This window comes from Platichthys flesus, chromosome 15, assembly GCF_949316205.1.
Source record: "Platichthys flesus chromosome 15, fPlaFle2.1, whole genome shotgun sequence".
Taxonomy (NCBI): domain Eukaryota; kingdom Metazoa; phylum Chordata; class Actinopteri; order Pleuronectiformes; family Pleuronectidae; genus Platichthys; species Platichthys flesus.
Window position 1 is genome coordinate 2,525,408 of NC_084959.1, and position 27,837 is coordinate 2,553,244.

General features: G+C 43.5%; 1 protein-coding gene across 1 annotated transcript in view; it reads left to right on the forward strand.

Annotated features, from left to right (window-relative positions):
* The first annotated feature begins 2,000 nt into the window (after positions 1 to 2,000).
* tmem132e (transmembrane protein 132E) overlaps positions 2,001 to 27,837 on the forward strand; it is a 310,548-nt gene continuing 284,711 nt past the window's right edge. Inside the window, exon 1 of the mRNA XM_062405937.1 lies at positions 2,001 to 3,172. Within this exon, the coding sequence (XP_062261921.1) occupies positions 3,112 to 3,172 (61 nt within the window). The 5' untranslated portion in view covers positions 2,001 to 3,111. The remainder of the gene's footprint in view (positions 3,173 to 27,837) is intronic.

Genomic DNA, 27,837 nt, shown 5'->3' on the forward strand with positions numbered 1-27,837 from the left:
TTTATGTCTTATGTTATTTACAATGTTAACAGGGATTCCTTACAAATATACGCTTGCAATAATTGGGGGGGAAAAAGTGATAATAATAGCAAAATATAGTTTTGTGGAATAAATGCTCACTTGATGATGCATCAGCAAACTGAAACAGTTGATATGGTTCAAAGTTAAAGACGTTTTCATGTGAAAGTAAATTACATCGATCATTAACACTTAAGCTACGTTTCGACCAAATGTTCCAAGAACTTTTAGTCCCTGGAAAGGTTCCTGCAGACAGTTGTCGCCTACTACATTACATTACATTACATTCAATTTAGCTACAAGTCTACTACAAGAAGCTATTCCACTACAGACCACCAGGTGGCGGTAATATAGAGGACTGTATAAGAATAATTACTCTAAATAAATTGAGCAAAAAAAACAACCAGGGTTAACGTTGAGGAGATTTAAATCTTGTTGATTCGAAGCATATTAAAAACCCGAAATGCTAAACTACTACATTTCACAAGCCTTGAGAAATAAAACGATGGAGTTCTCGGCCAATCAGGGATCTTCAGCTCTGTAAGCCCCACCCCGAAGATTCCTCGCAAAATATGAATGTCAGAACTGGGACCTTTTTGGAGGTGAAAATATTTCCCGAGAACTTTATGAAAACCAGTTCCCAGCTGTGCGTGAGTTCCTGCAAAGGTTGATGGTTCAGGTTCCTGGTTCCTGGGGTGGACGCATCATTATTATCATATATCATTAAAAGCTCATTAAGAAAGTTATGAACACTGACACAGAAATATCATCGTAGGCACCTGATTTATTTTAAGACAGAAGTTTTAAACCTTTAATGCCCAGAGGCTGTAAATGACTGTCTCCTTACCAAAATAAAAGCCGGCCTATGTGACTCTTCCTCCAGGTTGACACTTTCCACAGTGATGAAGAGGAGGCGGGTAAAAGTCCCCTCACGTGACATATTTTAGTCCCCGATGAAGAACAGTTTTCATCCAAGTTCAATGGACCAAACACGAACTGAACCGGAACTGAGGATCCGTCCCTCTGAAATAAAAGCACAGCCTTCAAACAACTGCCTCTGAAGTGAAATGAACTCGAGTCTGGAGCCAGAAGAAACTTAGAAAAACATGAAGAGTGAGTTTAAATAATCTCAACTGATGCAGAACGTTCAAATTCTCTCATGCTTTTGCATTTGAAAAAGGGTTTAAATGTGTGTTTGCCATAATGGATCATAAATTAAAGATGATCAGTGTTGAATCTTTAACTAACATTCACTATAATGTCATAAATATCTACTTAATTTTTTTATTTAAAGTCTATGTATATCTTAAATGTAAAGACCATAAGCATATATGTATAACTAAGTATATCTCTTTAGCTCTATAAATATATAGAGTATATACATCTCACTTTGGTGTGGATTCAAGCTAAATCATCACAAGTGTGAGATCAACAAAACGATCCATAATAATAATTAAAATAACAACAATGATTAATATAATAAAAGTAATAATACAAGTGCTGTTCGCCCCACCTTTATGTTTACTACTAATACAAAATCCTTTGACTACTACTAGGGCTACTGAGCTGCTCCTACCTCTTCTATATATTATCATTATAATCAATACAATTGTTTTGTTAATATAATTGTTGTTGTTGTTATTATCATTATTAGGTGTATAAGTAGCACTGTACTAGTAGTAGTATAAGTATCAGTAGTGGTAGGCCTAGTAGTTTGATAGGCTACTTGTAATAAAGGAATTATGATTATGCATATCATGTATAAATTATATAAACATATATCATATTTATATATTGTTTACATGCATTGGCTACAACGACACAGTATTTTAATTTATTCGTAAAACTACATTAAAATGTTTCTGCCTTCTTTTACTTTGACAGCCCGCACCGGACGTGCGTGCCGCCCCCTCGTCGCTTGACGCGCAGCAGCTGCGCTTCAGTGTTGTAAGGTGAACACGTTGAGTTGGAAGCGGAGTTCAGAACCGGGACCGAGCGGCTCTGGATCGGAGAGGACGCCGAGAGAAGCAGCTCCAAGCCCCGCAGCAAACCCCCCCCGACGCCCGGAGGAGCGGAGGAGCGCAGCGGCATTTACGCACGATTCAGACCCAGACCAGGAGCGGAGTTGTTGGGACTTGTCTCCGGCGCAGACCCCGGTGAGCAGCGGCAGAAGCACCGGCGATGCTCGGCTCCGGTTCCCCGGCTCACAATCCACAGACCGACCCGGAATAAGACGCGTAAAGTGGGTGTCCCTCTCCCTCCTGCTCTCCCGGCTCGTGGAGCCACGTTCCCCCGCTGAGCGTCGCCTCCCGCCGCGTTAGGTGAACTACTGGAACCCGGAGGATTAAACACATTTTATTGACATTTAACTGTGTTTCGGCTCTGAAGCGATTCCTCCATTGAACCGGCAGAAGTCAGTGACAGCTGCAGCGGAACGGTGCGTACCCACCCGGGTGGACCCTCTCTTTTCCCCGGCCCCTTCTCTCGAGCGGCGTCTCTACGATTTACGCACGGATTTGGGTTTTTCGTATTTGGAATCGGAGCCTTGGGTTTTTATCACTGGTCTGTGCGGGGCTTGTTGTGCGGGACGAACACGCAAGGGCTGCGGGAGCAAGGACACGCGTCAACTCCACTCCTGTCCGCGGGTTTCTGGTTCTTTCTGCGGGGATAATCAGGCTGATTTGCGGTCGAACCCTTCCAGGAGCGCGGTGGTTCCTGCCCGTCTCTATCCGGAGCGCTGAGAACTTTCCTCCCCCGCGTGGAGACCAAACCTCGGCTCCTTCTCCTTTCATGGCGCGTGGAGCATCCGCGGATCGGCCGAGCCTTTGATCTGCTGCTCGCCAACACGCACGGAACACGTGAGGTTCTCTGAAGACCCACGCACCGAGGTCTCACTCACACACACACGCACGCGCGTTATCCCCACACTGAGGAGAAACAACGCGCAGATATTCATCTTTTCCATTGCGCATTGTCCAACTTGAGACGCCCAGGAGGAGCTGCGCCGGCGCCGCGTGGAGCCGAGCACCTGCACCCGAGGTTTATTTAACTGGAACAACTGGGATTTACCGTCCGGCCACTGGGATCTCTACCATGTCTGGGGCACGGGATTTCAGATGGACCCTCCTCATCTGTGTGGCGACGCTTTCATATGGTGAGTGCCCCCCCCCCAATCATCCCTCATCCTCCTCTTCCTCATTCTTCCTCCCTCTCCAAACATCCCTCCGTTTCAATTGCGTTGTGTTGGAAAGTGTTGGTGCCAAATGTCTGCAACACGCCGCTGCAGCAGAGGCAGCTGCGGTGTTGATTGGTCATTTTGGGATGATGGACACACACACACACACACACACACACACACACACACACACACACACACAGTTGTGTCTCCATGACTTCAGAAGACATTAGATTAATTTCCTTGAGTCTTAATCTAACCTTTTAATGTTCTCTTTTCCTGACCTTTACCTTAAACCTTAAAACATGTCTTCACCTAAACATTTAATGATTTACATTGTGGGTACCATAATGCAACTGTGTAGAGATTTATGTGCCCACAACATGAGTAATGCGACACACACACACACACACCACCTCGACCAACAGTAAAAGCTCCTGTTGGTCTCCTCTGGTTCTTTCTGGTGTCTGCGGTGACTCTAAGTTAAATACTGAGAATGTCAGGTCCAGTATCTGAGATCAGTCGTCTTCATTCATCCGTTTACCATTCTCACCATCCCAGTACTCAACCACACAGAGAGGCAGCAGTGCTCCTGTACATGCACTGGACACCCAGTACAGATGAAACCACAGGGAGAGGTCACTCTGCCACAGACTCACAACATGTTACACAACACTCAGTTCTCCTTTTGATTTTCATCTCATGTGCGTGTTCCCCGACTTGTCTCTGTGGTAGTGCTGCTGCGGATGATTCCCTGACATGTCCCAGGGATCTAGTTGGACTCCGAAAACATTAATCCTCCTTTAATATCCAGCTCGTCTTTATCGATGCGGCAGCCGAGGGGCTGAATCGAGGAGGAGAGGCTCTACACACAGGAGCAGCTCAGTCTTTGTTAATTTACGTGTAGGCCCAACTTATGTGCTTGAGGTGAAGACTGAGAGCTTCACCTGCCGAGCTCCTTCTCTCTCTCTCTGCCCAACCAGCCCGGGAATCCTTCTCCAGCCTCGGTTTCATTACCACACAAAAGAAACGCCCACGTGTGCACTGAGGAACATACTCTCCTTGATGATTTCACCGAGGCTGCTCTGCCTACACACCGCCTGTGGTCAGCGTTGCTCAGCGCAGGGAGACCCACCTTCCCCGGACCGAGATGGCGCCGCTGTCAGAAGCAATTGCGGTAACTGATTTGGCGCATGGCCCGTTGCCTGCGAGGATGGATTCAGAGGCTGTCGGCCTCCGAGACCTCCAGTTCCTCACTCACACACACACACAGACACACACACGTAGAGGAACCTCGCTGCTCTCAGCCTCGCCATTTACACCCGTCGCCTCTTGTCCCACTCGTATGCTAAGTAAACAATTTGCAAGAACACTTCAAGAGAAATGATGTCAACTTGCAGCGAAGCAGACAAATCCCCAGGTGTGAAAAAGCAATATCGTGAACCGCCCAGGAGAAAATGCAGTTCTGTAATGAGCCCATTATTCCTCATTCTTCCAGCTGCATTTATATATTTTTCCTATAAATTGGCTGGTAAACAAGATAAAGATCCATTTTTCTGCAGAGACTATTAAATGTAAACCTCACTGGGGTTTTATCAAGACGCTACAGATGTGTTTGTTTTGGCTCGACCTGCAGGAATCTAACCTGGTGATGAAGAGTAGGCACCGCTCCTCTTGTCTTGAAGGTCAAGAGGTCAGGTCAGGGATCCTGGTCCTGATGGGGTCAAGGTTTTTACTCCAGGACACTTCAGCTGAACTCAGAATTATGTGTTCATATTCCAACATGGGAAACCGGAGTTGATGTTGTTTTGATGGTGAAGCTCATTCGATTCTGGACCTTAGTTCAAAAAGCAGAATGACACTTTTAAGAAAATTTATTTTTTAAATTGTCCAATTAAAATATATTTCCAAAAAGGAAGTGCCACAGAACAATTAATACAAATTTGATTGAAAATGGCAAAGTACAATTTTCCAAATCGTTAATTGGAGCAGTGAGTTTTGATAAATGTAGAATTATAAATTAAGCACTGATGATGAGGCACCGTACCAATTCAATTCTCGTTAAATTCTAAATGAAGAATTCTCCCAAATTTTTGTATTGATTTTGCAAAATTGGAGAAAACCTTCACGTCATCCTTTGGTACCTGATCGTTTATATTCAGACTTGTTTCAGTTTGACTACTTAGACCAAGACTTACTGTGATTATACAGTAAATTACATTATATACTTTATTTCCACCTATAGAGAAACTTGTGGGGCTGAATCGTCTGAAATAAAAAGACCTAAAATCACTGCATGTTTATGAAAGAAGACTTTAACCTTCAGGGAAACGGAGCAGATGAGCTATTACTGTGACTGATGATCTCTTTCAGGAAACATGTAGTCATTTACTGATTACTTTTTGATTAATCGTTTAATTAATGAAGTAAGTCATTCACAATGAAAAAAAATGAAACATACAGGAACTCATGGAACCAGATAACATTTGATTTCTTTGGTGAAAAATTATCAGAAACTATGAATCAGTTCTGAAAGTATTTGCTGTTGTTTGATTCACCCCCGCTCGTGGTTCTTCTCCTCCAGTGGAAAAACAGCAGACGCATTATTTCATAAAGCATTTGTCGCATATTTAATGGCTCTTCAGGCAATTATCTTCTATGCAAATTGATCAGGAGACCTTGGTGGTGGAACAATCTCCCCGAGGAAGAGCCTGGAAATGTGGCGCTGAGAGAGAGAGAGAGATATCATGGTTAACCAGGACAAATGGATTGAACAGACTCAGCGTCACAGAGAACTAGGTTTGGCCGATGCACTGATTAAACACCGTCCACTGGCTCGGGGGGGGGGGGGCATCTGCATCTGCAGTCAGGTGCGTGACCCGGCCCGGGGAGCAGTGTTTGTCCAGTCGTGGTGGTCATGTAGTTGGCACTCGGCCCGGGAACCAGCGTATCTCTGAGAGTAGACGCTGGACAGAGAGCAGACAAAGTGGCAGTGTGGCACACCCGCCCTCGTGTTCGAGGCCTAATTGATTTACATGCGGTGCTGTGTGGGAAGACGCTGCTCGCCATGCGGCAGAATCCACGTTTACCTGTCACTTTTAGACGTGTTTGTGTCTGCAGAGCATATGGCGTTTTCAATTTAGCTAGCAGCTCTCAGTCACTGCTTAAGGGTAGAGCTTTCTACAGCGTTTCCTGTCTGCATCAGATAACGGTAAACCCGTGTGGGAGCGCAGCACCCTTTTTAGAAGTTGTATTTTCCTTTCTTTTTTTTTTTTTATTTACTTCCCAGTGACAGATGGGCTCAAGGCTAAAACCAATCTGTGCTCTCCCAGCAGCCGGGTAACCAGCCAGAGCCAAGGAAACAATAAGAGGAAAGAAGCTGTTACTGGAAAGGAGCCGGTTGTTTGACTTGTTCTTTGATTACCGTCACACATCCTCCTCGTGGACCCGTCAATCTGTTTTAATTGATTTTCTGGATTCAATTCAAAAGGAAAAAAGGCCTGAACTGGATTTTTCCCCCGTTACTGTTAAAAAGATTAATCTCTCTGAGCCGAGTGCTCGAATCCCTTCTTTGCTCAGATCTGTGTTTTCGCCCCGAGCTCCTGCTCCGGAGCCATTGTGGCTCTGCAGTGGTCGTTGTGGAGTGAATTCTAAGGATGATGTCCTTCACCGGCGGTGAAAGGAACCTTTTGTGAAGCACTGGATTCCTCAGACGTAGCGTGATGCCAGAGACCGTCCACGAAGGGCTCCGAGGCTCGTCCCTCTCTCTCACTGAAAGGACCAGACTATTTGTTTACAGTGCATTACCCCTTTTCTTGGCCGACCTTATACCCAGTGGTCCTTGAAGCGTGCGGGTCCTTTCTGCCAGGGGTTAAAACTCGAGTAGGAATCAATTTACCTCTTTGAAGTCAGCCCCAGTTGGTTTTCGGCTGACTAAATGCATCCACTTCTTGAAAGCGAAGATTAGTGCAGTAAATATAACATGCATTATGGATTCTAACCATCGCAGGCCTCACTTCCAGCACGGTAGACTATGGTTTGCCTTTTTCTCGGCATCTTATTCGATGCTCCTGACGTCTGAAGCTGTTTCCTGGTCCCTGCGTCTCATCCCATCTGCCTTTTTCTTGCAATTAAGCTGCTTGAGAGATATTGTTGTGTTGCTGTTTCTCTTTCTGGACGTTACTGAGCGGAATCTGCGTCCGAAATAATCCACCACCTGCTTGGTTTGGAGAGTGATGGCGTCATGTAGGATGATTAGGCTGCTTGTGATGACTATAAATAACAAGCTGAGCGCTATTATACCAGTGTTGAATGAAACATACACACAGGATTCATTTGTAAATACAGATTTTCCTTTTTATTATGTTTTGTGGAGAGTAGATAAAAATGGACGTAGACTCCAGGTCCCTAAAAGTGAAGCCAGTGAGGAAATGCAAAACCTGTATTCTACTTAGCCAGCAGGGGGCGACACCACGTACAGAAAGTTTCTCTAAGAGTCTTTGGTAAACGACTCTACTTCTTATCGGGGAGTGCATCATTCCACCACGGCCAAATGTTAAATAAAGCATATAGATCTGGACACGCTGTGATTGACAGCTTCTACCATCCAATGGGTGCAGGGTGTAGGTGGGCGTGCAGTGTCCTCCAGCTCTCCGCCAGGCTCCACCCCCATACTCCTCCAAATATGGTCACTTCTGGTTTAAAAGAACAAGATGGCCCTGGACAAACCAATGGGTGACTTCCCGATGTCTCTACCCCACATTTTTACACGTGACATTTAAACATGATGTATATAATTTCCTGGTTCAGCTTCCCGGAGGACAGATGGGGACATGAGCACTTCAGAGTTGCATTGACGCCTTCCAGCTGCCTCCCAAATCTATGAAGTTCTGTAGCTATCACGCTCAGCGGGGGGGGGGGAAATCTGTGTCCTACATCCCACGATCACACATGCTTGGTATGTAATCAGTTCTCCTAAGCTGCGTGTTGCTCACAGATTCCACAGCTTCTTTGATTTTTGAAATAGCTTCCTCCGCTGCCTCTGGTATGATGAGTCAGACTCAAGGGGACGTCTCAACCACCTCAGATTCCCCATTTGCATCATGGGAAAAACAGCTGTGAAGTGGAATGAGATCTGTCTCGTCGATGCTCGAGGGGACACGGACACTTCTTGGGCATCTCTTTGTCGTCCAATGGGCTGTGGTTAATACCTTTATGAGATGTCATCACCTGGATGTGATGGCACCACACTGTGCCGCGCCTCCTCGCTCTCAGTTGGGATGATAGCCGGTGGTGAGAGAGAGAGAGAGAGAACAAAGAAAAGGTTACACTGAAGGTGGAAAGCGTTAATTTCTCTCAGAGGACGACATGCAGAACATGTGGCGGTTGACACATGTCCACGAGGTGTGTGTGTGTGTTTGTGTGTGTGTGTGTCGCCTTGCAGCCAGGAGTTGTGTAACCTCACAGGGGGTCTGAACAAACGAGCTGTGCTTATAGAACTGTGCCACCTTCCTCGTGCTGAAGGAAACCGTTGTTTACTGTCTAATGGAAACCCTTTATCTTTGTGCTGTGAACCACTGAGGTGCTGCAGCATTCCCCTTGTTCCCAGTCTCAGTCGTTCAGAGCTCTGAGGTTTCACTGTGCACAACGCTGGATATGAGTGATAACAATCTGTGAGTGTTTAAGATTAGTCACACACACACAGCTTGTGTCACTCCTCGGACTTTAGGGCCTCGAACAAGCCGAGTCGGAGCAGATAACCCGCCGGCTGCAGAGGCGTTGGCCCTGCTGCTTCACACACCAGCAGGATTTCCCGGTGGACTCTCGGCCTCCACATGAAGGATGTTTGTGGGATCAGTGCAGTGGAAACAGAAGAAATATCACCAGACTCTTCTCAGCTGGGTCTCTCTATCCCGGTGCTGATTTCCCAGTGCTGCAGATCTGCTGAAGGACTCCAGACATGCTCGCTCCAGTCTCTGCGTCCTCCCCTGCAACCCGCCTCGCACTTAATCCTCCTCGGCACCATATTGGGATTGTTTCTCCTTCCTGCTGCGAGTTCACAGACTCGCTCCGGCTGGTTTCCACCTCCAGAGTTCTGTTTCTCTGGCGTCGGGAGTCCAGGTTTGTTTGAAGACGCCGTGTGTCCCTGCAGATCCGTCCCCCGTGTTTGACTTTGACACTCGTTCATGTTGGAGTGACATCGTCTAACGTGGTGTCGGATCACGTCCCGGGAGATTCATTGTAAATACGAGCGGCTCCGGTCTCCTCGTGGTAATTACACGTCGGAACATGTGGGTTCAGTGTCTCTTTTTTTAAAACAGATAACAAACTGTACGAGTGTCAACAGAGTCGGCAAACACGGCACTCGATCAACGCACTGTGTCCCTGACATGCAGAGGACACTGGGCCACTCGGGGAAATCAAAGACTCACTGACATGTGGGTTCAGTTCCAGGTTTATTAGAAAATCTAAATTAGATTCCCTTTGAATGTGAGACGTTCTCTCAGGCTTTTTCCTCTTCATTTCCAGAATTGAATGCAGCTTTAGAGAAAATGTGGAAAAATAGAACAAAGACATGACAGTATTTTTCAAAGGAATTGATAACTTATGGCAGATGAAGGATTTCTAGTTGTTTGCTATAAGGACAATAAACATTATTGGAGTGTAGTGAACCTTTAAAACTACACAAAAGCCACGAAGCTGACGATGGGTGAGAGTTTCTATTTCGGTTTTCATCGCAGTTTGGTTATTTCCTTGTTAGATATTGATTTATGCAAAAACAACCAAAGCTGTTGTCTTTAAACTTGGTGGCAGGAAGAAGTGTGGATGTGGTTTTGACATTTTCACCAATTTCTCAGGGAATAATCATGGATCTTAAAAACACAATCTCATTTGATTGAACCTCAGTGGACTGTCCAGTTTGGAAATAACATTATTACAATATGAAAAAATAAGTGTTGCTGTGTCTCTACAGTTTCCCCACACTTCCTCACTGCTGTGGTTCCACCTGCCTCCAGTCGCCACCAGCTTCTCCTGTTAATCTCCTGAACATGACAGGACGTCAGCGTTCTCCTGTCGTCTGAGTGACAGCTTCCCCACTTTGTGCAGCTCGTTGTGTTGCAGTGCACAGAACACAACACTCTCTGGAGGTTGATGTAATTAAACGTTGCAGGTTGGTTTCGTACTCGGGGGGGCCAACATTTCATATGTTTTTGTTTTTTTTTCCGTCCTCTGGAGCGCTGCCATTCCTGAACGCCTCAGTGTTTCACCCGGGGTCACACACACACACACACACACTCAGCTTTTACCACCAGTTGTTGTATTTAACAAACACAACCGTTTGTAATTCAAATCAGCCAGTTTCTGACGCAACCCTGCCTATCTTATATTATTCAACATGAAATCTTAATTAACTTTTACAGTTAAGGTTTCCCCCTCCTCATGCGCCAGTTGGAATTTGTTTTCTAATTTGAGAGCACATACCAAATTGTGAGATTCTTCGAAATAAACAAAAATTGCTGCAGGACCGGTGACTGTGATTCCAGACAAGGAGGCGTCAGAGTCCTTGGCGTCTGTGCAGGCGCTGCCAAATGTGAGGATCAAAAACAAAACGGCTTTTGAATATGAAGCGATTTGTGAACAGAGCTCACGTCTGGGTTTTGTTGTGCGTCGAGTTTGTCTCCAAATAAAAAACCTGTGGATCTTGTGCAGGACTTGTTGAGAGGGTGGAGTGTTGGTATCTGCAGAACATCCAGTGGTGGTCGTTTTGAATTTAACACGGAGAAACGATCGCTGTGCGAATGAGGCCAGCACGAAGTCGGCTGCTCTGGATTCGCCCGACTTCAGTGATCGTGTTGTGCACAAAACTCCAAACAAGCACCAGCCTTTGTTGTTTAGTCATGATTAATTCAAACCACGCTTATTTTTGATGACAACGGGGAACTCACTGAGGAGAAAAAAGAGAAATGTACACAAAGAATTCTTGTCTCTGTTGTTCTCATCATCTTTTTCTGCCTCCACCAACAACAAGCCATCGATTTACACTCTAATCCAAACAGCGCCAAATGGAGCTTCATCTTTTCCCTTTGAATCTTTAATAATTAACTTTACAACAACAACAACACATTTTTTTGTTTATTTACCTCATAGCACATCAGTCAGAATTTCATCTTTTTCATAAAATCCCAGTGGGCTCTGTCTAAAAATGACAGAACACTGGGACGAGGAGCCGCTCGCTTGCTGGGACCAGTGGTGGAATCCTCCTCTCCAGAATAAAACTTCGGCTCAGTGGTGGGGTTTGTTTGCCATTGATTTTCTGTTCTAATGAAAAGAGAGAGAAACTTTTCTGTTTGTGAATGTTGTCGGGTTTGTACCAAGGACGTTGGAAGTTTGGTGCCAAGGGGGCTGCAGCACCCCCTATTGGCAAGGGGTGTAAAACAGTTTACTAAACAAACCAATAAATGATAAAACTAATTTAAGAGTATTGAATCTTTAGAGTATTTCTGATGCACAAATGTTGAACGTGGCTTAAATAACCCTAGGTGAGTTTTCTGATGAGGATTAAACCAGAATATTTCGTGTCCATATCTTAGAATGGGACTATGCTGGTTTGTAACACATTTGTATTCAAGTTTTTTTGTCATTTAAAATGTTGTAAAACTTGTTTAGTTAGTAAAAAATACTAAAAGACTTTTTCTTAGCACGCTAAACTCTGACTGGTGTCCAGCGTCCCTGGTTTGACAGATATCTTGGTGTGGAATTCTGTTTGTGGTTCAGTCTCTTCTCGACTCTCTACTTGATCTTTCTCTTTCACTCCACATTCCTGTAACCGGGGAAAACCTTGTCCTCAGGTCGGGTGAAGACACAAATCCAGAACACCTGTCGAGTCCAGCTCCGGTTTGGTTAGTTATGATCTCTCGGCCCGAGCTGCAGCTTCTCCTCGCTCCGAATCAGGCGATCGAACACTCCCTGCCGTCGGGTTATATGAGAATTATTGGTGCACTTACTTCAGTACAGTACAATTAAAGCCTCTGTCCTCACTTGACTTGGATCTGCTCCCTTTTTTTTTTACTGTGTGCACTGTGGTCTATGAAAACATCTCTTTCCTACCCTGCAGCTGCTGCAATGCCCAGTGTAATCAATTCCTTTATTGGGTTACATAGGCTGTGAGAGAAAAGGAATCTCTGTCTGCTCTAATAGCCACGGTTATGCTATATTAGGTCCAAAAGACATTATAATAATTTTACTATAAGCCAATGAAACAGGTTTTAACCCAGACAAGGCCAGAGGAGGCCGTGAGCCGCTCCACGTTCCGGCTCTGGGCTGGGTCACTGTCAGGCCGACACTTTAACACACGGGCTAGAATTTGAATCACACATCGGAGTAAACATTGCTGCCTTCGTCATTCGTCCACAGACCTCGTTCTGTAGAAGCTCCCATGACGTGGAAAAGCATTAAGAACCTGTTCAATTAGCAGCAGTTTAATCTTTTGGCTCTGAAAGCGAAGTATTACCGGGACCCAGGGGCCCAGAGCACATATGAGAACCTGATTAATTCAGCTGTAGTTTAATTGACTTGAAAATATGCCAATTTGAGAATATTAGAACAAGTTGTTATAATCTATATCGTATTATCAGGGGGTGTGGGGGGGGGGGGTGCATTATGTGCTTGGCTGCATGTTGCGTCGTCAAACCGTCAAACCTCACAGTGTTGGGGATTTGGTTCATGTTGTGTTGTCGGTGTGCAACACAAACGCACATTGTTTTGCATTTGAATTTAATGAATGCACAGTGGTTTGCCTGCCAAGGACGCACAACAACCTCAGACTGTTGCCTCTGGAATATTTTTACTTTATTAGATTCAGGGAAAAATTAATATTTAAGCCCAGAATTGGCTTCTATCAAGGTGTTTTTATTCCCTGTAGAGCAGCAAGTTGTACAGATTAAAATAATTAAAGCATTATACTATGCTCTACTATTGATGCTTGTCTGAGAGCAGTAATAGATATAATATACCTAAATATGCCTGATTTATCAAGATCTACGTGGCATGTATCGGTGAAAATATCTAAAAATTAAATGTTACGCCCGTGAATAATATATCTAAATATTTCAAACATTTGAGAGATTTTATTGTTGAAATGTCTGTTTCTTTCTTCCCTGGTCTTAAACCCTGACCCTGGATCTGCCGCGTCTCACTGGATGCATCGAGCAGCAAACACTCCTTCAGGTGGAAGCATCTTAAAAACAAGAAATCTGCTGGGTGAGGAGTGTTTGTTCCCAATGGGGCAGATGGGAACATTTGTTTTATAAGCTATAAACCTCAGCCGCCGGCCCAGTAATCATTGAGTCGTTGTTATTGATTAAAAAACGATCAACCTCCCACTGATAGATTAGCGTTGTTGTGTACAGTGGGAGGAGGGGAGCGGTTCGAAAACACTGGACTGGCTTGACATTAACGAGGATAAAAAATAACTTAAGAAAAACGATGTTATTAAATATAAACGCTGACGTCCTCTTGAATAGAAATATGGCCATCTTCATGTTGGACTATGTTCAGCCTGTGATATGAGGAGGGGTTGATTCTTGGCTGTGACTGTGAGCGAGTGAGCTCAGGTTTGGATAAAGATGAGGTGGAGAAGCTTCTTGATGCAGCTTCACATTAGAAGTATATACGTTAATATACACTTTGCCAGTATTTGTTTTTTCACATGGAATAACACAGTGTAGCGTTGAGTTTGTGTAAATTAATCCAAAGAGTAATAAAGTTCTCTGTTCTTTGTTTTTCGCAGCTTCTGAGCTTCAACCTCAAAGAGGCTTAGAGTAAAATGTATTAGTGGTGGTGGAGATCTGAAAGGACACGAGGGAGGAGAGGGTGGCCTCAATGCTCGAGTTAACGCTTCAAACAATTAAGTTCTGCACAGACTTCATTACTCTAATTCTGGAAATACTGGAAATCTGTTGGAGGCTTGCTTCGCCTCAGACTGAATTTCAAAGCGAAAGTATTTAATGTAGGGCACTTTTCTAACGGCTGGGCTTTAAAACTTTGCAACAAGTTTATTTATTTATTTATTTATTGTTTGTCTCCTTGTTTTTAGAGTAAAAACAGACCATTAGTAAGAAAGTTAAAGTCTGACCGAAGTTAACATCATATTAGCCCAGGAGATAAGTGTTTATAGTCTATTAATTGAGTTTGTCTAAATTACTGTTTACCTGTGAATCCAACAAAGTCAATACTCCCATATACTCTCACATGAGATATGTGTCATCAAAGCATAAGTAGTTATAGAACATTCTTTTTAATGATAACAAAAAAGAGCCACTTTGATCAAAGCTCAGTCAATAAACTTCACACGCAGAAGCATTCTGCAACCTTCTCAAAGTCTTTGCATCATTTTTCCTTCAATATACTTCTTCTTTGAAGGAAAGACCGTATATATATTTTATTGATTGGCTTATAACTGCATGAGTCTGTTACAGTCTACAGGAGATTTCAGCTGGGAGTCATATTTAGTCGTTTTTTATTAATGATTCGACTCCAAATTCACAAATCCTCTTTATTCCCCTGATTGATTCGTCCGTTTCTTTTCCAATCATTGATAAATCCAGTATTGAACTCTAAAGGCACCAACCAGTCACGCCTTCTTTTCCCACCCAGGAGCCAATCACTAATCAGCGTCTCGTTAGTAAGCCAATCAGCCGTCTCCGCTTCCTGCCTCCAGATGAGAGAGTCCCACCACCTCAGGAATCAGAGGAGTGATTGCCAAACCGCCAGGTTATGTTACAGGGATCATTAGGCGTCTTAGCACCAGATGTCCAGAGCAACAACTCCTCCTCGGAAACCTCTGCACTGTTTCGTGGTTCTGGTTGCATGAATGCATTTGGCAGCTCGTAACTAAAAACAAGAACTCTGTGAAGTTCAGGGGAGTTAGATCGATCGGCCCCTTCGGCAGGAAGCTTTTTTGCTCCCTGGACCTGCTGACGTGGGGGGGGGGGGGTCCTGCTGATATTTGATAATATCTGTATTCTGCATGTTCTGTTCATGAGAGAAAAGCAAATGCAAACTATTGTGGTGCATAGGAGACCAAAATTCAAAAGAGAGAAATGCTCCACCAGGTGTTTTCTGTGCAGGTGCAGAACTCGTGGAAACTATTCTGTGTGAGATATTTGATCAAATAGCAATTTGTCTTGTTTTTGCCACATTTCAAATAACTCTCTCTCTACTATTTTTTGTTTTTGTTGTTTGATATGGTCTCATTGTTTCCAGTAAACGAGAGCAGGACGTCCTTGTAAATCCTCGACAAGGTGACGGACACCTGCTGTTTTCTTTTCATGCCTCAGATTCCTCAATTTTCTGTTTGACGGGATTCTTCAGACGTTACAGACGAAGAGGCTGCTCTACATTTTGTAATAATTACCTGAAATTAGTTTATTTGGCAGATTTTTCAATCGCCATTCTTTGTGTGTGTGTGTGTGGGTCTGTAGCTGCTTCAGAAACAGTTTCAAACACACACTATTATATTTGTGAGGACACTCGTTGACATATTTGCTTTCTGAGACGATATCCAGACAGAGTCCTGACCCCTGACTTGTCCACTAACGTAGCAGAGGGTCAAATATAAACCGCTGCAGGTGTTAATTCTATTATTGGCTTGGGAGCAGTTCCAGATTCTATTCCCTTGACTAATGGATTATCTAAACGTTAACCAACCAATTTATTCACCTAATCCCATTTAATTCCCCGGCTAATGGGGCCACCATTCGTCTTCCTCCTCTTCCTCTCCACTCTACAGACAGTATGAGGAGCCCTGAGTGACAGGCCCTCGGCTCTCCCTTCTCCAAACCATGTAGTTGTCGGTCTGCATTGGGGGAGTTACGGTGATGGATCATTGCCTCTAACCCCAAAACGTATCCCCATTTCTGCTCGGACCAGCCGAGAGTGAACTTTACAACCTGCTCCAGCTGCACAACTAACTTTCAGTGCGGTTTGAATGCGGCCTCCAGTCACACGTTTTGGGGATTTGCTGCTTTTTGTTTTTGGAGAGTTTTTGGACAAATCTACACTAAATAAATAAATCATATTATTTTTCTAAATAAAACAGGCTACACCGCACAAGGGTTAAATTATGGATGGACCATTGTGTGATGCAGGAGGTGATGTGGTCCTTGATGTCACGGAAGGACGACGCACCTCTGCATCACCTCATTTCCCTTTTACTGACCCTCACCTCAAAGTCAACACTTGGAAAGTCCCTAAACGGATCCTAAGACAGTCCCTGAAGGTTCATCGGTAAGTATGGACAAGGTGAAATGCCCTCAATTTCCCCAAATGCTCTATAAGCTCTAAAAGTCCACACAAAGACAGACACACACATTAAAGCAACACCTGTCCAAACAAACCGTTTCCTTCTGTTTGAACATGGAGCAAATCTGTGCGTCTTTACATTTCCACTGATAAGAGGGTGGTTCTTTTGTTGCATCTGAACTGACCTCGATCCGTCCGACTGTTCCCTGACTCGTTCATCTGGACGGCCGTCTGTCACACATTGTGTTTTCACTTTCTCAAAGCGTGGCGTTTGGCCTGAGGACGGAGCCACAGCATATGTTTGTGTGTCATGCATCTTTGACGCCACAGATTGCAGCTCAAGAAATATAACGGTTTTGTAAACAAGGTTTTTGTCCCTTTTCAGACATTTGGGCCATTACCCTTCAACTCTCCACTCGCTTGGAAGAGCACATTGTATTTTTTCGTCTTATAAATCGTATTTTATAATCTTTGTGCGGTTTTAAGTTGTTTTTCTTGAGATTACAGGTTGTGTTGTCCTTGTCTGGTTTTCAACCTTCGAGCAGTGTGTTGTTGAAACCTGGATCAGCGGGGATGTGATGTGCGACGGGAATGAACGGGTGGAGTCATCAGTTTCCATTGTGAAGGCTAATTTAACTTTCTGTCTATTCACATCTGCAACAAGGGGGGGTCCAGGGTTTCCAGCTTTTATGACTTGGTAGAGTCAAAGTATTATATCAGGAATGACCCCCACTGTGGGTCTAATGCTGATGGGTCTAATGTTGTGTTCTCCCTGCTGGAGTCTGGTATAAAGGGCTCACATCCCACTGTGCTTTCCGGGGCTTGACAATTAATTACTTGGATAGTGTCAGAGTCAGCAGCTTGTTTCCTCCGCTGACCTCTCGCTGCCGGAGAGGTTGTCAGTCGAGCGTCTCTCTTAAATATTAAAGACGAAAATCTGTTTGGGGAATGTAAATGCAAATGAGTGCGAACACAAACACAAGTTCTCATTTTAATTTACTTTCATGTATAGACAAATCTGCATATTAACAGTTTGAGAGGGATGAGAGTTGTCGACATTTACACAAACACTATTTCTCAGCCGCTGAGGCAGATAATGTAAAAACATTCGTTGTAAATCTTTGTCTCTTCCCTACAGTTCATGAACAGTTTCTAAAAGATCACTAAATCCCTCGTCTTCCTCTTCCTCTTCCTCCTCCTCCTCCTCCTCACACGTATCTGGTATCGACTGAGTCCTGGTCAGTGGCTCAGCGGCCGCGTCGCCTCGGTCTGAATCCTCTTCATTCTTATTTCATTGATGTTTTTTCGTCAATAAAACTCGGCTGATATCTCCCCTCGCTCAGATCGCCGGCTGATCTTTAAAACACAACTTTAAAAAGGTTAAAGGATCACAGACGAACAAAGTACATTTCCTCTTCTTCCAGACGAATCACGATGCTCACAAACATTGCACCCAGTCTTGCAGGTATCGAGTATAAACGGGTTAAGTCATCAAGAACAGATGTTCACTACAGATGTGATCAGCAGCTCTATGTAAGTGTCTTTATGGCTCCAGAGGGAGGGGGAGGTCTGACAAACTCCCACCAGTGACATCTATGGAGTTGATATCAGTTGTGGTTCAGACCACACAGCTTCTCAAAGTGTGTGGGGGGGGTCACACGTGCTCGTCCACCAGGAGAAACCCCCCTCGACTATGAAATGCATGAAAAGTTTCATTTAATTTACTTTCTCTAAATCACTGAGTAAAAAAACGACAGAATTAAAGTTTGAAGGGGTTGAGTCCAAACTGAGAAGGAGACAAATGTTTCAAAGGAACCCGTGAAGAGGCTTTGAACAGATGCTCGCTTGTTTAATCTCCCAAACAAACTCTGCACAGGTTTTTATTAGAAGGTTTCTTTTTGCACTTCCACTCGTCATTCAAACACGTTCCTCTCTGACAGACTAGTTGGTTCATTGAGAAGTCCTTGTAGCTCCCGTGCTGGAGGAGAGTAATAAAAAACATCCACCTGAGCATCTACAGCTGACTCTGTGAACCTCCTCTTATTGTTTTGTTGGGACGAGCAGGGATCTGACAGGGGTCCCCCTCCCACGAGTCGGGATAACGGGTCCTCTCATTAGAATCTGTAGGAAAGTTGACTCTTACTTTTCTCATCTTGCTGTTTTTTTGTCATGAAGAATCACAGTTTGCTTCACTAGAACTTAAGACTGCCTCAATTACACCACTTTTCTTATATTAATACTACTTCTAAGGAGAAATCCATCTATTTCACACATGACAGTTAAGAGGCTTTGAATAGCACAACAACAGATGTGATTTAAAGTTTTTTCATGGCTTCATATGATAAATTACCAGAAGTGGTGTTTCTTGATTCGTCAGCTGCAGCTAGAGACTAAAGTCAGGTTCCGACTGCTTAATGCACACGACTTTGGAAGTTGTCGAATCACTGAGCAGTTTACACAACAACACAATTTGCCGTGTCGTGATCGGGAGCCTTGCAGACGTTGTGAGTTCATATCACACGATTGATGTTGACAGGAGGTCACACACTACACCATCTCCCTCCAGGGGAAAGTTTGACTTTATTCTCTCTCTGCAAAAATCGGGCAGTAAACCCTGAAGTGTGAACTCAGCATAGGTTTGAAAAGGAAACAAACCTTGGGGGGAGTGTAGTTGGAAAGAAGTGAACTTAAAAAACCACTGTAGCCCAATTCATCATCTCATTAGCCTTCCCATTAGCCCCCAGTTCATAACAGGGAAGAGGGGGAAGCTGGGAACATGGAAGATGATTTCAAAAAGCTGTGTGACAAGGTCGCAGGGTTTAACCTCCCGGCAGCAGAACGAACCCGTTAGCGTTTGAAACCTTCCCTCAGGAGACGCGGCGCCACGACCCGGTGGCGCTCGGCGTGTGAGGCGTCGGACAGATTGATGCTGGTTTGACCCGTTGCATCCTGGGGATTAAAAACTCATTGAACTCATTGAACTGTCAGTCAAGTAGCAGCGGCTGAAATGACACAGATAATCAGAAAGAAGTTAGTGAAAAGAGACGAGCTCACCCAGTCGGGGGGGCTCTTGATGTCGACTGCCTGGGGGGTGCTGTACATGACCTTCCACGTTCTTCAACTATCCCTCCCTGATACCCCCCCCCCCTCCCCCCTCTCTCTCTCCTACTGCTGGATGTGAGGCTTCCCACCCACAGACTCCTGCTTGTGCTTGCTGATCCATCTTGCCAAGTTTGATCTGCTCCCGCTGAGCACTGAGCCCGAGTGCCAGCGGTGGTTTGTTTTCAACCCCCCCCTCCCCCTCCCCCCTCCCCCCGCCCAGACTCCTCAGCATTACCGTTTTCGTGGCTGCTCAGATTATTTGAATGAACACGTTCATCCCTCTCCCTCGTATTGAGTTGTCTGTTGCCTGGACCTGGTCTTCAGGGCACGTTTGAAAGGCTAATCCAGCCCATATATCCGGATGTCAGGATAATAACCACTATGTGGTCAAAAAAAAAAAAATCTAAATCCCATTTTCGCAGCCGGTCACTAATCTGCCGGCCCATTTGGCCAGCGCAGGAAATGATGAAGCCCGCTGACTGTCTCGTGTTTGGAAACGAAAGCTGTTTCCTGAACAAGCAGCAGAAGCAGCGACTGCTGTTTGGCAACGTCTGTGCACAAAGTGTGTTTGTGTATTCAAGTGTGTGTGCGTTCCTTGGGTTGATGTTTCCAGATGGAGCGTCGGGACGTGACTTTGCTCTGAACCTTTCTCCTCAGGGCTGGAAGTCTCACACACACACACACACACACACACACACACACACACACACAGACACACACACACACACACAGACACACACACAGGATGATTGATGACACGTTGTCATATATCATCAACGTTTGCATTGAGGGAAAAACCTTGTTGTCAGGAATGATCGTTCACAGATGCAGCTCTGATGATGACATCCGTCTTAAACTACACATATTTACTTGAGCCGCAGTAATAGATGGTTAATTTGACACATATTCATATCAAAATACAAAGAACATGGATAAGCGATGGCTACACACGAATTGATGGACCTCCAGCACACACAGACACACACAGACACACACTTGGAGATAAATTATCTTATCATGTTTATTAGCCGCTAATTGGTGCACCTGGATTTGTGGCAGGCAGCTTTAATTACCTCCCACAGGTCCCATAACTCTCTGTGAAATGCATGATGGGATTCATCAAGTGCCGGTTTATTCTCCATGATGGTGTGATGTTAGAAAGACAGATCTGTCTGAGGAGAACGAGGAGGTCGAGCCTCTCTCTCAAAACAAAGGGGCTTCAGATGAGGACGGTGAATCAAGTTTTGGAGAAGTAATTATTTATAATAGGCCCCAAGATGAGTCAGTGATTATTACCTCTGACAAGGAGGTTATGTTTCCATCCAGGAAGAGTTTGGTTTGAGACGGATTTGAACGTGGGTGGGTTTTCTACGTGATTTCTTTTCACTGCGTGTGTCTGTAGTGAGGAGAAACCTCGGGTTCGGGTCGGGACACGAGTGAAAGTCGATCCCTGACGGGTTTGGGTCGAACTCGGTTGGTTTCCTCACACTCGTCTCTAGTTGATTGGTTTGTTTGCCAGAAGGATTATACAAAGACCACTGAACAGATTTCCATGAAATGATGGGAAGCTGTCGGAGAAACAGAAAGAGATTAGATTTTTTCCTAGAATCCGGACACAAGGGAACTTCTAGGAATTTTTAATATCGCCTTAACTTTGCCAAATGGGTCGTTTGTGGACATTTTCCCTGGAAATAACTCATGGATGTTGTTGAAATTCTGATATCTATGAGTGTGTGCAGGATATTCTGGTCGGGTTGTGAGCGGCCGCTGGTTTGATTCCGACCCGGCACTTTGCTGCACGTCTTGTCTGTCCTGTCAAATAAAAGCTTAGAGCCCAGAAACTATCTTTAAAAATAGCAGCGTGGTAACAGCTGGCTCAGACGAGTTTACCCGTTTGTTCAGTGGTCTTACCGAAGATGCCGTCATTCACGAGTTCTTTTTCATTCTGCTTCAGTTCTATGGGCAGAAGGATCCACTTCAAAAGTCTGATTACTTATTCATTCACTGAAGAGGCTTGTTTTGCATTCTCAGAATCATAAAAACAAAGAATGCTTTAAGAGACTTTTCACATTTTCTGCTTTAAGATAATTAATTGAAGACGTCTAATTGTTCATTCCCCCCTTTTTTTTTTAAAAGGACCCTAGTTGGACACACAGAGGGCTTTGCTTTCTTGTCTTGAAAACAGTGAATAGTTGCATCTTGGCTGATTTCATCTTCTCGCTCGGACCCGTGGAGCTCCGCCCCTCGACGGGTCCGAGGAGCTAATCATCAGAAAGTCTGAATCACAAGATCAACACGCTGGATTTAAAAGGCTGAGGTTGTGTGTCTCTGGAGACTTTGTGTACATCACATCGATTTTCTGTTTTTTTCAAGTACTCGTTTCAACTCTGTTCAATCGTTTGCCCGCCTGCTAAGAGGAGACGGACTGAAACGCTGGAGTGACGAGGACCATGTGTGGGATCTGTTTTGAGATGGTGCTGCCAAAACAAATATGTTTCCCACTTACTTTTATAATGAGTTTAAATAAGTGCACTTTTCATTTTGTGTCATTGAAGGATTACCTCTTTATTTCTAAGCCCTCATTACTCAGTTGAACTTATTACCTTTGGGAAGTTATGTTTTCATCTACGTTTCTTTGTTTGTTTGTTGGAAGCATTTTTATTCCTGTCAAATTAACCAAAATCTTGAAATCATGCCCCATGTTGCATTGTTGAATAAAACATGAAGACAAGGGAAAGAACCAATTACATTCTGCTGCAGATGCAGATTAAAAGTCAGAGCTAGGATGAATTTTCTTTTTTCTTTTCCGGGTCCAATTTGGTTTGGAAATGGGTTTAGCAGTATTTGTGTAATCCTACTACACATTAAACAAACTAGATTGTTACACAACAGTCTCTTTAAATCCAGTGAAGCTGCACCACATTGCACAAACTCATAATTTACCAGCTCCCCTTGAATATGTCTGTGTTTGTCTGGATCCACTCCAGAGTTTAATGAGTTCATTCTTTCCTCATGTCTCATCCTTCCACTGAGTTCAGTGGAAATCCGTTCAGTTGTTTTTTTGTGTAATCCTGCTGACAAACACAATGTGAAGGAAAACTGCTGTCCTCAGCCAACATCCTCTTCTTCATCTTCTTCCTCTTCATCCTCTCAATAATTTTTCCATAGATAAGAAGCAGCTAAATGATTTTTATGAGTGAACTTCTCACATGAAGACAGTTTGTGTTTGTTCATCAGTGGAGTAAACACCAAATTTCTCCCATCATCCGGGGGGGGGGGGTGTCATGTGATCCACCTGCTGTCGGACTGATCCACTGTGGCACCATCTGGTTGTTAATCCACTCGACGTACAGTAGGTATTAGAGCGCAGGGTTTTATTCACCACTGTTACAACTGCCTTTAAACACAGCTCTGGATTTTACACATGTCCCACTTGTTGTTTATGTTTCTGTTTGACTTCACCCATTTTCCTTTGTCCTCACTTTTGCACGGAAAATGAAATAGAAAAACAATCCAACGTTACCTAACCCAACGGAAACCTAAATATCATTTAATAAAAACTTGTGGAGATGCTTCATCCATCGTTATATTAAATCTGTGGTGTAACCATATACATATTAAAAAATACAATTTCAGAAGGGAAAATAATGAATATATGACATTAGAAAAACCCAGAATATACTTTTGTGTAACTCATAATAAACAATTTTGGACCTTGTCAAACGAAACAAAAGAAACACCAGTAAATCCCGACCGGGACCCGACCTGGACCAAATGTTTTTCCACGCCACCACATCTCAACCCGACCTGCACCTGATCATTTCAAAGTTTGTTGAAGTTTTTGTTCCCCACGTCCATCTTTATTTCTGTGGTGTAACCAAACCGTTCTGGAATTCATAGGCAGCCGCAAGAAAATGATCCAACGTGATTAGAGGTGAAAACATGACGATGTTCATGCGCGAGATTTGAAAGAAGTTGAAGTCAGAGGAGCTGTGGATTGAAAATAAACTTTATGACTTCAGTTTTTGCAAACGACAGATTCACATGAAACCTCTCCGAGTTAAAAAGTCCCGTGGAACCCTCCGACGCGGCCACGAGACTCTTCTCTCAGTTGTTGAGTCAACACACTCGAGCAAAGATCCACAAACCTAACGTGGCAGCCGAGCCGATCACTTTCTGTCGGTTTATCTTTTCTTTTCATTAATGTTCTAGTTCTCGAGAAGCCAAATATTTTTTCTTCTTCTTGTTGCTTTTCAAAATGCATCAGAAAACTCCACAGAGAGGACGTGACGCTCTGGTCTCTGAGGAGGAGGTGCTGCAGCGAGCGGCTTCCAGCTCCATCTCACTTTTTAAAACTATGATTTCACTTTCAAGAGTTTGAGATCATCGCCTCGTGCTCTTTCATAAAGATGTGATCATCCACAAAGATATTTTTAATTCAACAAGCGCTGCTCTTGCTTCTGAATGTGACTTTTAAAGAGCACAGGGTTTCTTTCTTTCACACGTTATTAGAATCTACAGGACTCGACTGTCGTCTGATCGCTGGTTCAAGCAACCTGCTCCAGTTTCACTGCTGATTAAACTGAAGCTGAGATCAACGCTCAGTCAGGATGTGGAGTCTTTGGATTTCAAATTACTGTGAGCACAAAGTCTGTGACCTTTTCCAAGTCAACAGCCTTTTATTATTTCACTTTTTTACTTTTTAATACTGTGTTGGATCATATATTGGTATTAAAATCCGTCCTGAGAGATCTGTGGATTAAGATTTACCCATTTCAAAAAGTAGAAGTATTATTACGTGGTGATCACTGGTGATATTGTGGCCACAATCAAAGTATAGAACCTGAGGAGAGTATCAAGCTCTTCACATGTGGTCCAGGACACATGTTTTGCGTTCACACAGCAAAAAGAATGTGGCCTCACTCGTCCCAGATGTTCCAGATGTTCCAGATGTGCTCTGAATGAGTGAGAAGGTTTTGACGTGTTCACTCATGTTTCTTAATCCTGTGATTTGATCTCTCAGGACAGATGTTAAAACCACGTCTGAACATCCCTGACCCCTTGGACCCTTTTGGCCTTGGTGCATATTTAATATGATTCATTGATGAGTCAGATATTCATGTAAAAGACTCAGTTCATGCTGATCTGTGATTCCTAACGTTAATATATTACAGCCGTGTCCAGGGTGGTTTCACGTTCGCTCAGTCAGTCCTTGAGATTTAAACGTTATCGATGAGATCCATGTGAAAATAAATGATTTGCACATTCTTGGCTGAAAAGAGATTTAATGAGCTCAATCTCTTCCCCTGCAGTTAATTCAGTGTTTATATCGTTAGTTGGACATTAGGGAAAGAACAGTTGTAAATCTCTGTAATTACCAGGTGGATAATCTGCACTGGGCCGTTTCGTACCAGTTGCCCTTCAGTGTGATACCTGTTTATAACACAACCATTCCACACAGCTGGGCTCTCCTGTCTCAGTGTGTGTGGGATCAAAGTTGTGCTTCAACATCTGGAAGCTTTTGTCAGTGAAGCGTTTTAACAGATTTCTTCCACGTGTGTGTTTGTGTTGAGCAGTTCCCCATTGGTTTGTTAAGTCTTGTTAACAATGTGAAAACACACAATACATATAAGTCATAGTGTTGTTAAGTTGTTGCTCAGACTTTGTTGTGATTATGTTCTTTGAAGTCATGGACGCAGTGTATTTACGAGTTTAGATCCTTTAAACACTTACAACATCTACACAATAACAAAGAGCAAATAACAAGAATCAGTTGTAATATAATTGATTTTAAAAACGTTCATGTGAATCATAGAAACATCTGTATTAGATAGAAAGTGGCGGTCGGTGCTTTTGAGAGACAGACTCACAGTTTGCAAGTTACCAAAGTTTGAAACTTTGTTATTTGGTTTCAAAAGTAATGACGACAGTGACTACTCTTCCCTGTTGGGAACTTGTATCTATAAATTCTGACCTCACCTGAATGGAAGACAAAACAAAAAAAACGTGTGATTCACTATTAGTATGGTTTTAGTCTGTTTCAGAATCGTTTTACATTATTATTGGACATTTTTAATAGTTTACTTAAGGATGAATCTTCACTGATTGGTTATTTAATTGGTTCTTTCATCATCAAGGCCTGAGACCTCATTCCCTAAACTGCTCCGACTTCTGGATCCCAACGTATAATTTAAAAAATGAATAATACTGTGTAAGTTAAATTGTACAAACCCTCAAGACACTGTTTGAATTGAGGTTTGAAATCACATTGGACCGAGGCCACTCAGGTGATTTCAATCAGGTGAGTTAATAAGAAAAGTATCAACCCAGGTCCCCGGCCGCCGGTTCGAACCATCTGAGTCTTTTACATGACAGACCAGGTAACAGATGATTAGTTGCCGGTGTCAGGGCAAAGTTCTGCTTTAATAAAACCTTAAAAAGAAAGTTATTACCCCTAAAATACCACTTCTATGATTGAAAAGTAATAGTTTTATTATTTGATTGACTGTACAAAGTTGAGATCCATAGTTTGGAATCTGGGATTTGTATCTTATGTATAAAAAAGCACCATAAATATATTGATCAGACTTTTTTATTGGTTAATCTTGGCCCTGTCACAGATATTTTAATACATGAGGTCCAATTTGTATAATATGAGAAAAGCACTAAATCCTCACATTTGAAAACATAAAAATTTAGTTAAAACAAATTACTGAAGCAAAGAGACTAATTGATTAATTGACTACTGACACATGCTTTCCATAAACTTATGAATGAAATAGTATTCCTCAGTTTCTTTGTAAGAAAAAACATATTTCAACTATTACCTGAGATAAATACGTTCAAATATACCAAAAAGTGTCTGAAATCCTGTTCACGTTAATGTCGCTGCAACCAACTTTACCTTAATTACTATTTACTCTTTGTACTGTTCATTTAAATCGATGGTCGCTCTGTTAATTAAACACAGGAACAACTTATTCTGTTCAACTTGGCACAATGAAACACACTGAGCAACTTTTATTTATCTGTAGAGACAATGTGCTGACTGGAATTCGCCGCTTTAAATTGGAATCGATATCATCGACTGTGAATAGAGACGGATGACGTGTCCCCACTTCCTCCCACCGGAGCTCAGGATGTGGGAGCTGTGGGAGCTGTGGGAGCTGTGGGTGATTTGAAGCCACCGTCACAGAAGCAGCTACTCGCTTGTGGCTGAAGAAGCTCGATGTCGTCGGAGCGGCTGAGTCGGTGGTTTTCCTGCCGAGCGTCTGGCCGCTGCAGACACCACACGGTCCAACCATCCATTACCCGGCCACCACTCCTCACGGCCTCGGAGGCCACAGCTAAATTAACCGGCCGGACGTGGAGACGGTGAAGTGTCTTCAAGCTGCCGACAGCTGGAGACACCGAACGATGGATTTCTCCTCCATTCATCACGGGGAGCGTGAAGGCAACACAATCCGTCATTAGGAGCTTTTTAATTGTCTGCCATCGAGCCAATTATGTGTTGCTCTGTTTCACTCTGCTTCTTTACATATTGAGACGTGGCAGCTGCTGCAGCTTCTCTGCTTCTCACTCGGTCCTTGTCGTTATTAATGAAGTCAGCCTGAAGCTCATGATCAGTCAGGGAGTCAAATATTTCCTCATTTACACAAATTGCTGTGGAGCGGCCTGACCAGTGTTTTTCACTGTGGGTTATAGATGCTGTAACTATGAATGTACCAATCCTTTTTAATGATCATAAAGCTGCTTTAGTATTAATTTGCTGACTGATAAAGAAAAGTTGTTTGATGGGAAAATTGAAAAGTTTCAGTTTGAATTTCCATTTTGAACACGTCAGCGGAACATGTGAATTCATAATCTATATTATACAGACTGAAATGTGCTTTGTATCCGAGTGACTGGCCAGTAAACGAGTTTTGATACCAACTCACATAAAAAAGCAAAATAAAAACCAGTATTTAGACACCATGTCATCCCCTTTGAGTTATGAAGTTAAATATAGATGTGAATACCTGCATATGGAGCAACTTAAAGAATAATGTGGAGTCATGTTTCTGAATCTCCTGTCATTTTTAGCTCAGATTTTGTTCTCCACCCACTCCTGAGGGAAATCCAGATCCAGCAGGTCCACAGGTGAAGAGGCTGGTGGTGATGAGTTCAAAGACACTCTGAGACTCTGTAGAACGGACACAGGGACAGAGGACATGGGTGATAATGACTTTTCTCAAGGACGT